This window comes from Salminus brasiliensis, chromosome 17 (assembly GCF_030463535.1).
Source record: "Salminus brasiliensis chromosome 17, fSalBra1.hap2, whole genome shotgun sequence".
Classification (NCBI taxonomy): domain Eukaryota; kingdom Metazoa; phylum Chordata; class Actinopteri; order Characiformes; family Bryconidae; genus Salminus; species Salminus brasiliensis.
In genome coordinates this window covers 3,361,554-3,375,941 of record NC_132894.1, presented here as the reverse complement: position 1 = coordinate 3,375,941, position 14,388 = coordinate 3,361,554, and the positions used below count along the sequence as shown (strand labels likewise).

The 14,388-nt window shown below is 43.6% G+C and overlaps 1 protein-coding gene across 16 annotated transcripts in view; it reads left to right on the top strand.

The window, feature by feature from the left end:
* The window catches only part of ptprsa (protein tyrosine phosphatase receptor type Sa), a 311,006-nt gene that overhangs the window by 256,853 nt on the left and 39,765 nt on the right, over nucleotides 1-14,388 (top strand). For 5 of the 16 annotated variants that reach the window (XM_072659941.1, XM_072659939.1, XM_072659944.1 and 2 more), the window contains 4 exons: nucleotides 1,242-1,469; nucleotides 2,015-2,175; nucleotides 3,670-3,785; nucleotides 9,830-9,877. In XM_072659941.1, coding sequence (XP_072516042.1) covers nucleotides 1,242-1,469; nucleotides 2,015-2,175; nucleotides 3,670-3,785; nucleotides 9,830-9,877 — 553 coding nt within the window. Of the gene's footprint in view, nucleotides 1-1,241; nucleotides 1,470-2,014; nucleotides 2,176-3,291; nucleotides 3,304-3,669; nucleotides 3,786-9,829; nucleotides 9,878-14,388 lie in introns of all 16 variants that reach the window. The other 11 variants (XM_072659946.1, XM_072659948.1, XM_072659945.1 and 8 more) reach the window with 4 other exon arrangements.

Here is a 14,388-nt window from a genome sequence, read left to right as displayed (position 1 = left end):
AGTATGAATCGTGATCAGCTTCTGACAGCTAGCTCTGTCCCGCGGAGACGCCCCTTATTCGCCTCCCGTTGCGCTTTCAGTGCTCCGGAGCACGTTCTTTTGTTGTGCGTCCTGGCATTCCCATTCATTCCTCAGGTAGAAGTGAGTGGAGATACGAGGGTTTAAAAGACTTCTATAGAAGCTAAAGTATCAACTGAAGCTTTTTACTCCAGTAAAAGTGTAAAAGTACTGGTTTCAGAACGACTTCAAGTAGAAAAGTAAAAGTAATGGAAGGGGTCTATAGTACACTACCCCCCCTCCCCAAAACCCCATTTCTCTAAAAGTCATAATGAGGAGAATGATCTATTAAAATGTTGATGTTAAAAATGTTGGGCTGCACTAGGCTCCTGTTTCAGCTGCAGATCTGCCCATTGAAAATGAAGCATTTCAGTAATATCAGCTCTATTAAAGGAGCGTCTCTGTGCTCTACTGAGCATCAACATGAGCTTCATGGAGGAAAATATGAGGAGTCGTTGTCTAGAGGTTTTGTAAAGCTGCAGAAAGTCAGACTTCAGAGACGTGTGATCAATAAGCTTTATTGGAGTGTAAATGTGGGGCTCAGTCGGGACGTTTCACTGCAGCTCTCTTGAGTCTCTGCCACGGACACAGTCTTCATACTAGACTACAGACGTCTGCTGTGAGCTCGCTGGAGAGGGACGGGACGTGTGCAGGTGTGATGATCTCTTATAAACCAATAGGGAGTCAGAATGGTGTATGTTTATACTTCTCATCCAATCACAGTCAAACCCAGGAATCTGCTTGAGTGCAGATCCTGTGAGAGATAATTGGTGAAAAATTATGGCAATACATTGTGTGGACAAAAGTATTGGGACACCTGCTCATTCATAGTTTCTTATGAAATCAAAGGTAATAAAAAGGGTTTATCCTGCTTTTGTTGGAGTAACTGTCTCGTATCCAGATTTGGAGAAGCATTGCTGTGAGGATTTGATTGTATTCACCAAAAAGAAAAAAGCAGCGTTAGTGAGGTCAGGATATTGGACAACCACCAACCCAACTTAACCACAACTCATCTCTGTGGAGCTTTACACCCCTCTAGCCCACGCCTGGCATTAACCAGCATGGTGCCAATAGGCTCATGTTTACCTTCTCTAGAGAGTCCTATTCTATTGGCAGCACTTCTCTACAAGCTATGTGTGCACATCTGTATATCCCTCTCTCTCTCTCTCTATTTCTCACCACAGCTGTTCAGGGATATGAACGTAAAGCAGAGGCACGTGCGCACCGCCCGACAGCTGCGGCAGGTAGACGTGAAGAAGCCCTACATCGCTGCCAGCTTCAGGCCCACCGCCATGCCATCGACCTTCACCCTGGGCAACCAAATGGTCTACAATGGCTTTGAGAACAGAATGCTGGAGCCGGGGCTGGAGTATGTCTTCTTCATCCTTGCGGAGGTCAACTCCAACGGCACAGTGAGTATTAGCGCTTAGGCTACAGTCAAGCAACCGCCAAGACCTTTGTAAAGGGTCGTGTTTACAGTAGTGATATGAGAGTGAGGAGAAGCTTGACCTGATGTAAAGGTCCAGTACCAGTTTAAAGGTTCTTCACACTCACACACACCTGTATTATAGCTACGGTTCTTTATAGAATTGCTCAAAGAACCTTTATTTTGAAGACCTGGTACCTACAAAAAAGCAACTCTGCAGGAAAAGGAAAAAACGTCTTATCATTCAATGGATGTCAATGTGAAAAGATTTTGGTCCATTCGTCTGGAAATTCTGGGACAATGTAAAAAACCACTGCCAGATTCACATTATGGCAAGAAGTGAAAAACATCAAAAATGGAAATACAATGTTTTTGCTGGACATCAGCCAATTATAAGACCTGATGAAGATACTGAGAGTTATAAACACCACCTGAAAGTCATATTCTGGGACATTTCTAAAGTGATGGTCTGGCTGTGAAACTGTTCTGGTTGATCTCCTACAGTCCTTATGATGCTCTGTTTTTGTGTAGAAAACATTTGTGTCCAGCCCCTACACTGACCCCATCGTGGCCTCTGACGTGGACCCCCAGCCCATGGAAACGGGAGGAGATGGCCTCATCTGGGTGGTGGGCCCTGTCCTGGCTGTGGTCTTCATCATCTGCATCGTCATCGCCATCCTTCTCTATAAAAAGTGAGTAGTGAGGAGGGGGTGGGAGTGCCTATATGGATCCTGTATGGGTAGCCCAACTGGGAACCAGAGCCATATATGATTCCCAGCAGGGTCAATGATGGGACCAGGGGGTGTTAAACATATGCCCCATCTGGACTACCCACTTTGAGCCATAGATGGGACCCATGAGAGATAAAGGTAGGCTGTAGTGATGGGGCCCATTTAGGAAGCCCAACTGGGTCCCAGTAAAAACGTACACATGTACAAACCCACTCAGAGCCCATGCCCACCTGGAACTCATCTGGAACCCAACTAGCCTACGTACCACCCATGTGAGGATGAAACCAAGAAACACAAGGTACTACAGTGACACAAGGCATTATGGGATGAGGTAATATGTACCTGCTGCAAATATCAAATTGAACTGTTGTAGTGTTTCGGGTTACCATAGCAACCTTGCAGCTTAAAATCGCAGCGGTCTACAATACAGTCTTCAGACTGTTCTAGCAGTTTCACTCCCAAGCTTGCAAGGCTGCCCTCCTTCTTTAGGTTATGGAAGGGCCGCTTATACATATATATATATGCTATATCCTGTGCTAAGCATCACCTGCATCCGGTTATGCCATTGTTGGCTATTGCGCTGATGGAGCAACGCTGAGGCGGCAGTAGGCCAGTTTTAGCTCCAGTGTGCCGCACATATACTACATATAGCGATCTACAGCATAGTGAAATATGAACAGCGTACGGTGGAGTGTCTAATAGCGGCTAACCTGGCTAAGCACGGGTGACCTCTTTGGAAAGTCGAGGGGAACAGAGCTTCTTTAATAGCTTTGTAGTCAAGCCAAGAGCCTGGCTCCCTGCAGGATATTGTTTTCTCCGCCTGCCCTTGGACCTGACCTCAGCTGCAGAGAGATCATATAGTCCCCCCATCGGGCGAGGCCTGCGCAGACACACACTTACTGTCTTTTACAGGACTCTCCTAATGCAGATGAGCTCTGTCTGACGCCTGCCTTGTGAATTTAAATGCACCGTATTGATTTCCCCTCCTCTCTCCTCTCCCTTTCTTCTCTGTGTTTCTTTTTTCTTCTTTATTATATATTTATTTCGCTCCCTTGCTTTCTTCGGGGAAAAAAACAGCAAACCTGACAGGTAAGGCTTAGCTGTACTTTATTGCTGTTTTCAGGGGTGAAGGAAAATAACCTGCCTCAGCATAAAATATGTTTTTAATTAGACGGGGAATGGGGTGGGGGGGGGGGTGATTGGGTTGGAGCATGGCAGAAGGCAAAAAACCTGGTTGCACGGATGCGGGTTGCAGCTGGCGTAGCGCGATGGATGGGCGTTTGTGGGGTGGGCTTTGCTGTGGAAATCTGTTTGTGTGTGTGGAGTGGTGGACGTGCTCCGTTCCTAGGCTTGCTTTTTGGTTTTCGCTGTGTGTGTATGTGTGTGTGTGTGTGTGTGTGTGTGTTTATATCTTCATGGTGGTGCTATGTATGTTTTTTTCTTCCCCTCTTTAAGCAGCAAAAGGAAAGAGTCAGAGCCACGCACCAAATGTCTGCTCAACAACGCCGACATCGCACCACACCACCCCACTGACCCGGTGGAGGTGAGGCGCATCAACTTCCAAACTCCAGGTATGTAAGAAAACACACACACACACACACACACATTTTGCCCCCTATCTGAGAGTGTCAGCTGATTCTGATCTGATCCGATCTGATCTTTGTGTTTGTATAAATAACATTAATCCAGCCTCCCAGTTTAGATCAGACGAGCTGCTGATTAATCCGTTCATTTTATTTTCAGTATCAGTTTCTATAATCAGACGTTCTGGACTGACTGATTTAGTTCAGTCGGGACTTTTCTTAAAATGATGTTTTATAGTGTTTAATATCGTCCTTGACCTCCTTGACCAATCAGCTCCCAGCTCCTCTACAACACTGCAGTCTAATCACTTCATGTGTGTGTGTATGAGTGTGTGTGTAGTGGTACACACTCTGGACTGGTATCTGTGGTGGCTGTTGGTCTACTGGTGTGTAATAACTGGTTTATAGTGGGTGAATGTGTTGTGTGTGTGATTGGGGTTTCTATAGCCTGTGTGTGTGTGTGTGTTCGCATTAGCGTTAGCCTCCTCTCGGTTTTGAATGGGTTCTTCAGTGCTGGTTTAAGAACAGAGAAAGGTGAGAAAGGTTCTCCGGTTCTCCCGCTGGTAAAAGTGATGTTTTATTAAATTCCGGGGGTAATTTTCACTTATGTTTTGTGTGTGTGTGTGTGTGTGTGTGTGTGTGTGTGTTTGTGTGTGTGTGTGTGTTTGTCTGTGTGTGTGTGTGTGTGTGTCTTTTCATTTGTCTTTTCTACACTACTACTCACCCCCCCACTCCACGCTCCTTGCTACATACAGCTACACACTCCGCTCTGTGTGTGAGTGATGGTAGAGGCTGAGGCCGGGTACAGATGGAGCAGAATCTCATTTAGAAAGTGAATGGTCAGTTCCTCAGAGGTCATTTTTTTGGGGGGGGGGCTTATAACCCATTTCTGGCGGAATGTAAGACAATCTCCCCAGAATCCTCCGGTTCAAAGGACGTTCTTCCCTTCTCTCATTTTCTCCGGCTTTCCTCCCTGAAGCAGCTCTGACTTTTCCCCCGTCCTTCCTGAGGTGCTGCTGAGTGAACGTACCACCTGACAGCACCCCCTACCGCTCCCTGTCTCTCTCTCTCTCTCTCTCTCTCTCTCTCTCTCTCTCTCGTCCCTTCTGTCTCCTCGTCCCTTCTGTCTCGCACCCTTCTCTCTGTATCTGTCTCTCTGCATCTCTCTCTCTCTCTCTCTCTTTCTCTCTCTCTCTATCTCCCTCTATATCTCTCTGTATCTCTCTCTCTCCATTCTTTCTGTATCTCTCTCGCTCACCCCTCTCACTATTTCTCTCTCTCTCTCTCTCTCTCTCTCTCTCTCACCCTTCTCTCTGTATCTCTTTCACTCTTTCCTCTCTCTCTCTCTCTCTCTCTCTGTATATATATATATATCTGTGTCTCTCTCAGCCTCTCTCTATGTATCTCTCTCTGAATCTCTTGTTGTCGCTCACCCTTCTCTCTATCTCTCTCTCTCTATATCTATCTGTATCTCTTTCACCCTTTCCTGTGTCTCTCTCTCTCTTTCTCTCTTTCTCTATCTCTCTCACTCTTCTCTTTGCATGTCTCTCTCTCTCTCTCTTTCTCTCTCTCTCTAACACTCTTCTCTTCGTCTCTCTCTTTCTCCCTTTGCCTGTTTATCACTACCTCATTACCTCACTCGCTTTCTCCACCTTCCTTCTGTGTCTCGTATTCTCTCTCTCTCTCTCTATCTCTCCCCACCTTTTTTTTTACTCGTTCCTCACTGCCTCTCTCTCCCTTTCCTTTCTCTGTCCCTCCTTCTCTCTCTCTCTCTCTCTCTCTCTCTCTCTCTCTCTCTCTCTCTCTCATATCCGTCTTCAGCGCTCTATCACCGCTCTGTTTGAAGTGCAGTAATCTCACTGCGGCTGCCTCAGGAAGCTGAAGCGCAGCCACTGCCCGGATCCTTCCGTCCACACGGAAGATAAAGAGAGGCAGAGGTGAAGAGAGAGAGAGCAAGCGAGCGAGAGAGCTCGTCTGTGGCCGATTCGTTTGCAGTAATCACTCCTCCGTCATGATCCGGCTGTCCGGCGCTGTCGTAATAATGGCTGTAAAATCAGGACTGTGCGCTTTCATCTTGTTTGGCCTTTTTTTCCTCTCTCTTTTCCCGCTCTCGTCCACTGTGAAGAAATAAGGCTTTTTTTTTAATCATGTTCCTCTTTATTAATTGAGCGCTGTCCCTTCTGTCCGTGCCGGCGGTGTCGTTATCTCTCTGCACGGCCAGTTTAATTGAAACAGACGTTTTAGGCCAATTAAGCGGGCGCTGCAGTGCTTCGGCCACAGTCCCATTAGCTAATAGTGGCCATTGTTCAAACAAGCGTCCTTCACTTCAGCCGGATCATCTGCACAACGGTCACGGAACAGAGAGCTGCAGCTTCCCCCTTCATACCCTTACATAGTTGATCGACCAGGGCAATGACCGGGTATGCTACAAGGCTAATGTAACAATGAAACTTGTAGCCTCTACTGTTAGCATGGTGCTAACTGCATGCTAGTAGACTAGTTCACGTGGTCTCGGACTCTGTGCGACTCACGGATAGCTATAAACACGGGCTGAAATACGTCTAATAGAATTGGACCCCAGCGATGCCACAGCCATCCGTAAGCTGGGAGTTCCATCAGTTGAAACGGGGAGAGTACTAACCAGCGGGGTGGGGAAAAGGGGCGAAATTCATCATTTTCCACCAATTTTCCACCAATTTACAGTGTCAGAAAAGACATAAGCAAGTCTACTGGAGATTGGTGTACAGCTACTGCTAATTGGTGTACATAAGCTTCCATTACTTGTTAGCGAGATTAGCTTCAGAGCTCCAGTGCCATAAAAAGAAAAATCTCTCTCTCACACACACACACACACACACTATTTCTTTCATTCTTATTCCCTCTCTCTCTCTCTCTCTCTCTCTCTCTCTCTCTCTCTCTCACACACACACACACTATTTCTTTCATTCTTATTCCCTCTCTCTCTCTCTCTCTCTCTCTCTCTCTCAGCCATCACTCTTCCTCTCTGCCTCTGAAACCAAACATACTTCCTTAACTAGGCTGCCTTTTCATGATACACACACACACACACACACACACACTCTTGCACTCTGCAGCTCCAGGCACCCTGTGATGGATGGCATCTTTAGACAGAAGATTTGTCGACCCCCTCTGTCTGTAATTACTCTCTGTCACAGTCGGACGGGGTGTGTCTTCATCTAGCAGGGCCGTCCCAGGCTGCTCCTCTTCCTCCCTCATTATCAGCCCTCTTTCTGATGAGCTTCCTCTGCACTCTTTCACTGAGAACACAAGCCGAACAGCTCGTTATTGCAGCCTTTAGATTACAGGCTTTCCGATTTTAGGCTTAGATCTAATCTGCAGGTGTAAACACACACACACACACACACACACACATATACACACACACACACACATATATATATACACACACACACACACACACACACAAGAAATTCTAACCATTCCTTATAGGTAGCACAGTCCCCAAATTGCTATATGTCTCATTTAGGAGCACATAAGAAAGTGGGTCTGATTTGGAACTGGATTATTTTAATTACAGTTAATTACATTTAGGCTAAAATGTAACTTCTCAATTACTTAATTACCAGCTATAAAAGAACCACTTTTCATGATGTGAAGGGTCTTTACCTTTGCTCATCTCTATTACAAATCACTGCAGATATGTAAATACACCATATGTCCAAATGTTTGTGGACACCCCTTCTATTGATTGCATTTAGCTACTTTACGTTGCACCCATTACTGACACAGATGTGCAAATGCACACACACACACAGAGCTTGCCTAGTCCCTGTAGAGAATTACTGCCAATAGAATAGGACTCTCTGGAGGAGATCAATAAACATGACTCTACTAAGCCAGGCGTGGGCTAGAGCAGGGGTGTAAAGCCCCCCAGCAGCATTGAGGAGCTGTGGAGCAGTGAAAGAGCTGTGTTCTCTGGAATGATGATGGTGGAGCTCCATCTAATACTTTTTGGATGTGTTGAGGAGTTGGGGATGATGAGGTGGGGTGGTGATCATCCAACATCTTAACCTCGCTCTCTCGTCGGTAAATGCAATCAAATCCTCACAGCAATTTTCAGCCAGAATCTAGTAGAAAGTCTTGTTCTTCCCTGGACAGTAGAGACAGTTACATCCCCACTCACACAAAAGCTAGCTCTGTGCAGCTCCAGCTCTGTAATGTGTAGCCATTATGTCTCCACACACCAGATTACAGATAAACTCAGAGCGCTGCTAATGTGGTTTGGTGAAAGTTGAGCATCACGCGATGCTGAGCGCCGGCTTTTAATATCCCGTCATCTGATTAGCGTGCCATGCAGTTAAGTGTCATACAGTTATATGCAGTAACCTGCATTGCTGAGCTGATTGCTAGCCTCTGATCAGAGTCGGCCCGGTTCTTCTTCACCCCCAAAGTTCTGACAGATGGTTCAGTTCAGTGTTTTCTTCTTCTCGCCGCTTCCTCTTTCCTCCATGGCTCTTTAGACAGCTGGACAGGACTCAGACTTCCGACTGTGGCCATATGTCTTTTCATCGGTTCACCAGCAACAGACATCTGAGTTTAGGAGGTTTGATGGTAGCGTTGTTGTTTGTGGTTTGTGGTGTGTTGAACCGTCGTTATTCTGTTCGGTTTTACGGGGTATCGGGATGAACCTGGCAATACGTATTGCGATACAGGGGTTGCGATTCCAAATATTGCGAGATATTAAAATTCAGTTTTAAGAAAATTGTCATAATATAAAAAAACACACCATCGTAAAATCTGTTCCAATCAGAACAGTGGGATCTGACGACGGACTACAACACTGCCATCTAGTGGGGTTTAGACACAAGACTAAATAAACCACTGTCTTTAAACCCTGACCACTAGATGGCAGTGCTGTAGTCTGGGTTTAAACACAGGACAGTGGTTCATTTAGTGCCTGACATAAACATTATAAATAAACCCTCTATAATGAAACACTTTATAAAATAAACACTATAAATAAACACTAAAATAAACACTCTATTAATAAACACTCTGAATAAACACAATAAATAAACATGATAAATAAAAAACTCTATAAAATAAACACAATAAATAAACACTGAATAAACACAATAAATAAACACTCTGAATAAACACAATAAATAAACACTGAATAAACACAATAAATAAACACTCTGAATAAACACAATAAATAAACATGATAAATAAAAAACTATAAAATAAACACTCTGAATAAACACAATAAATAAATATGATAAATAAAAAACTATAAAATAAACACTATAAATAAACACTCTGAATAAACACAATAAATAAACATGATAAATAAAAAACTCTATAAATAAACACTCTGAATAAACACAATAAATAAACATGATAAATAAAAAACTCTATAAAATAAACACATTATAAAATAAACACTCAATAAAATGAAGACTATAAATAAACACTCTATAAAATAAAATACATTTAGAACAAAAAGAGAAAAAAAAGAGAAAAACGTGAAATATGTACATATATATAAATTATATGAATATAGTAAAGTGGCATATTGGTAATAACTGTGATCATAAATATGGAAAATGATTGCACCCCAGTTATTCCACACATTAAATTGAATTATGGTGCTAAAACATAATCAACATCCATCCAGCCATTCATAAGCTGATTCTTATCTTTTCCCCTGTTCTGCTCTATAATTAAACTCTCCCATTACAAAAGTATCAAAGTATCAAACCTTGAGACCGTGACTCATTTTCAGACAAGCTCATTCTGATGGAAAAGTTGCAAACCTGGCAACCCTGCTACAGAATCGTGAGCTTCTAGACCCACCGTCTGCTTTAACCCCCTTTCACAGGCCATTTCCTGTAGCGGGAACTAAAACACTCTGCTGGACTCTAATGAACCTGATTTTCTTTTGCTTTTTGACTCATTTGATTCATTTGTTCGTTCATTTTCATGATTTGACTTCTTATTTGAGAATCGGCGTGTTTTAAAGAGTTGTATCTTTCTTTTCATGTTTGCAGATTCTGGTCTGAGCAGCCCTCTAAGCGAAGCCGCTTTTGACTATGAAAGTTAGTCCCACCACCCACTGAGCTCTCCTCCTTTTCATTTCTGCATTCTTTATGACTTCATCTGTCTTAGCACTGCCCCACATTCCCAAATAATTGCCAGTGTTCTCTGAATACATTAGAATACGTTTGATTTAACCCCCCCCCCCCCCCCCCCTCAAAAAGCGCAGATTCAGCACTAACGTTTTCACGTCTCATAACACGGCTTTGATTGCTGCTGTCGTTTTTGTTCCTCCTTGGGTTGCCATGTCCTCACCAGCTGACGGGCTGCTTGTTGTTAATAACCACTTTTCACTGCGAGGGGGGGGGTTTGTTTTTGGGGGGCACGGTTTGTCTGCGTTCCAACATCAACCCCAGCTCCTCTGGCACTCCTCCACTACCCCTTTCCCTCCTTCACTTCACTGCCCCGTCCCTGTCCTCCGACGGGTCGCTCTGCAGGCACAGATAACGAGCTGAACTAATTAAATCCTCCACAAACAATAGTCTGACATTTGATCCAACATGTGTACACACACACACACACACACACACACACACACACACATATGTATACACGTGAGCTGAAGGAAAGCAGCTCCGGAGCTGTCCCATTCCGCCACCTGTCTACTCAGACTGGAAATGCGTAATTAGGGGGTAGTTTGTTTCCATGGCGTTCTCTGATCTTGTCTTGATTGGCCGGGATGAAATGATGACTCCATAGCTGAGAGAAAAGGACAGAAATACAGTAGAAACTGTGGTTAGGGGTGGGGGGCTGATGGGGGGGTGCTGAAACTTGTCCTTGAAAAAGACTTTGCATTCTATTGAGCTCAGCAAAGCAGTCTGGAGCTTGATATTGAATATCCTTCGAGTAAATACCCACTATCCTCCGCGCGGGAAATAAGAGCACTGAAAGCTATTATTTGGCGAGCCGCAGACGAGGAGGGATGAAAATTGTGCGTTAACCAGACGGACGGAAAGACAGCGCTGCTTTATGTGGCACACGGAGACGAGAAGACAAGGAACAAACAAACAAAAACAACTTAAGCACCATGCCGAAAAACGGAATCGCCCTTCAGCGCGGAGAGCGGCTACGGCTAGAGGAGAAGCTGTGACTGAGCTCGAACCTTAAACCAGAACTGTGTCGCATTACTGATTACCACTGAGAAGAACAGCGCGCTTCCCTGTAAAAGAGCAGAGAGCCTACTGACTCTAACACACTCATAACAGAAGTCAATAGAGCAGATGATGAAACACCAACCCATTGAAGTCTATTGGAAGTCGACGGGTCTGTGTTTCTAGCCGGTAGGGCCTGGCTTAAAGCCGTGGCTTATTTTTGAGCTTATATCTTCAGTTATCTTCAGTTTAATGACCTCTTCTCTCAGCACTGATGGTCTTTATTTATCTTAATCTAACAAAGCTGACGACAGCAACGGTGACGCTGGATTATCAGTCTGATTGAGAGTGAAAATAACGGTAATAGGAGCTTAGCGACGTCTGATCTAGTCTAATCCTGCTGTGTGTGTGTTATGTAGCCATGGAAAACTCAGCACTGCTTCGAATCCACAGATTTGAGATCATGATCCAGCGTAATAAAGCACCATGTCTAACGCCCTCTGGTGGCAGATTTAGGCAAGTGTTTTTCTTTTAGTCATAAGCCAGGGATTTTCTAAAGGAAGAAACATTTTTGTGGTACTATTAATCTAACCATCTAAACGAAAGCCACAATCGGGAATCGGAACTTTTTAAGAAAACAGTGTGCACTCCATGAGTTTGTGTAAAAGACTCTGGGAGACGCTTCAGTGCTTCAGTGGACGAGATCAGGCTTTTCAAAGCAAGCTTAAATTAGACTATTCATCTAGGAAAAAGGCAGAATCCTCCATATTCATCACTAATTTTTAGGAGATTTCTGAATTTGTGAAAATTATATCTATCTAATAGATAGACAGACAGATAGACAAACACACAGACATACAGGCAGATAGACAGACAGATAGATGGATAGATAAATAGATAGATAGATAGACAGACATATAGATAGATAGATAGATAGATAGATAGACAGACAGATATAGATAGACAGATAGATAGACATACAGACAGACAGACAGACAGACAGATAGATAGATAGATAGATAGATAGATAGATAGACATACATACAGACAAATAGATAGATAGACAGACAGACAGATAGATAGACATACATACAGACAAATAGATAGACAGACAGACAGATAGATAGACATACATACAGACAAATAGACAGACAGACAGATAGATAGATAGACAGATAGATAGACAGACATACAGACAAATAGACAGACAGACAGATAGATAGATAGACAGACAGACAGATAGATATACATACATACAGACAAATAGATAGACAGACAGATAGATAGACAGACAGACAGATAGATATACATACATACAGACAAATAGATAGATAGATAGACAGACAGATAGATAGACAGACAGACAGATAGATATACATACATACAGACAAATAGATAGACAGACAGATAGATAGACAGACAGACAAATAGATAGATAGACAGACAAACAGACAGACAGATAGATAGATAGATAGAGACAGATAGACAGACAGATAGATAGATAGATAGAGAGACAGATAGATATATAAATATACAGATAGATAGATGGACAGACAGATAGATGGATGGATTTTCATCATGTACAAAATAAAAGTGATACAATTAAGAAAGGTTTTAATCTAATATGATTAATATTAATTTAGCTTGTCACCTAATTAGTTAATCAATTAAGCTCGTCTGGGACTCCTGACTTGCTGTCATAATCAGCATCCAAAACAGTTACAGAGGTGTTTACATGTGTATGTATATATATATATATATATATATATATATATATATGTACGTATTGTTTGGCTCAGGAAGATTGATTGACAGCTTTGCATCTTCTCTCTGATGATTACTGTACTGAGGAGCCCAGTTTGCCGGCTCATTGGTGGGCTACAGTTGCAGTAATACAGTATGCTGCTTTTTTACAGCGAGCGTGAAAACCAGAAACAGCGTCTCGGGCCAGAGGCCGCGTGACATTTAATGCAGAGAGGTTGGAACTAGAAGGGAAATTGAGGGTGGCTAATGTGATTATGCAGATTATACACACTTAATTAAATCACAGAAAGTTTTTTGGTGTGGGAGAAAAGGAAAAAAAAAAGATGACAGCGTTTAGCCGAGTTCTGACCTCTCTCAGAGTCGAAGGCGGAGATGGCTAAAGCCTCTTTGTAAATGTTGGTATTAAAATTCGAAATGCTTTCCCAGGCAAGCATAAATAGACAATATGTCTCTTTCTCCACGTTTCCTATTACACCGGCAGCCTCGCGCTCGTAACAGGATTAACTCCCCGCATGCTTCTAGCTCCACATTGGCCCCTCTCTGGGTTATGGCTGGAGACATGGTGCCATATTTAATTTTTTTCGATAGCTCAGTCTGTTCATGGAGGACTGTTCATGGGGAGGGTATTAGTGGTAATGATGACTGCTTACATCGTTAGCGTTCAGGGCTAATAGTAACGCTAATAGGAATGTGTGTGTCCGCGGCCTGCTCTGTGCACTGTGCTTGCTTAGCTTTGGCTGAACTGGAGTGAAGCAGTGTGCACTTTGTCACATTCAGGACTATCCAAGCCCAGGCCAGGGCTCTACAAGGCGTTTGCTGGGCTGTTAGTGTTATTTTTTATTAATTCTTTTTTTAAATAATTAATTATGTATACGCTGTAGTCGATGCGTTCTCTAAGTATGCACAAGCTGACCGTGTTTGTGTTGTTGCTCTGCCATGAAAGGAAATGCTAATGAGTCTTTTAGTCACATCCACCTCTCCTGTTGTGGAAAATGGGAAAGGTTTTGATTCAAGAAGTGCTTTTGATTACAATTCATTAAATATTAGTACACCGGGAGATGCTCTTTGTAGATTGGGAAATATATATACACGTCAAAGCCCGTTTTGAAGCCGTTTCAAGTCATTGATTTTGTAAAAGAGCCTTTTGTAAGCAGAAAACATCGCGGCTCGTTTTTGTTCCTCGGCTTTTGCAGAGCAGAAAGGTTTCCTCCTAGCTGCACAAATCAGCCCCATGTAGCCCCATCAGGCTCGGGGGTATTTTCTCGTCTTTTTTATTATCATAGAGCCCAAAAAAATGAATTTCATCACTGCACTGCTATTGTGAAGCTATTAAAAGCCACTCGTCCCAGTAGCATTAGGAAGTAATTGGTCTGTGGTTTCCCCGTCACCTTAGCAATTGCCCATAGGTCCTGCCTTTTATTTCCTTTGTATAAAAGCGCCGGGTTTTGTGTGTGTTATTGGACGATCGCGAGTGCTCAGAATGACAATTCGGAGCTCTGGCCTGGTCAGACTGTGTCTCTAACATCATACAGCATTTTATCCATCCTAAATGTGTTCCTGAACCCCCCTCACCAAACACCAACCCCCCACTTCCTCCTCCTCCCCACCACTCCTGATCCCAGCTCCACGCCCCAGCCAGCGCACTTCCAGGCCGCACC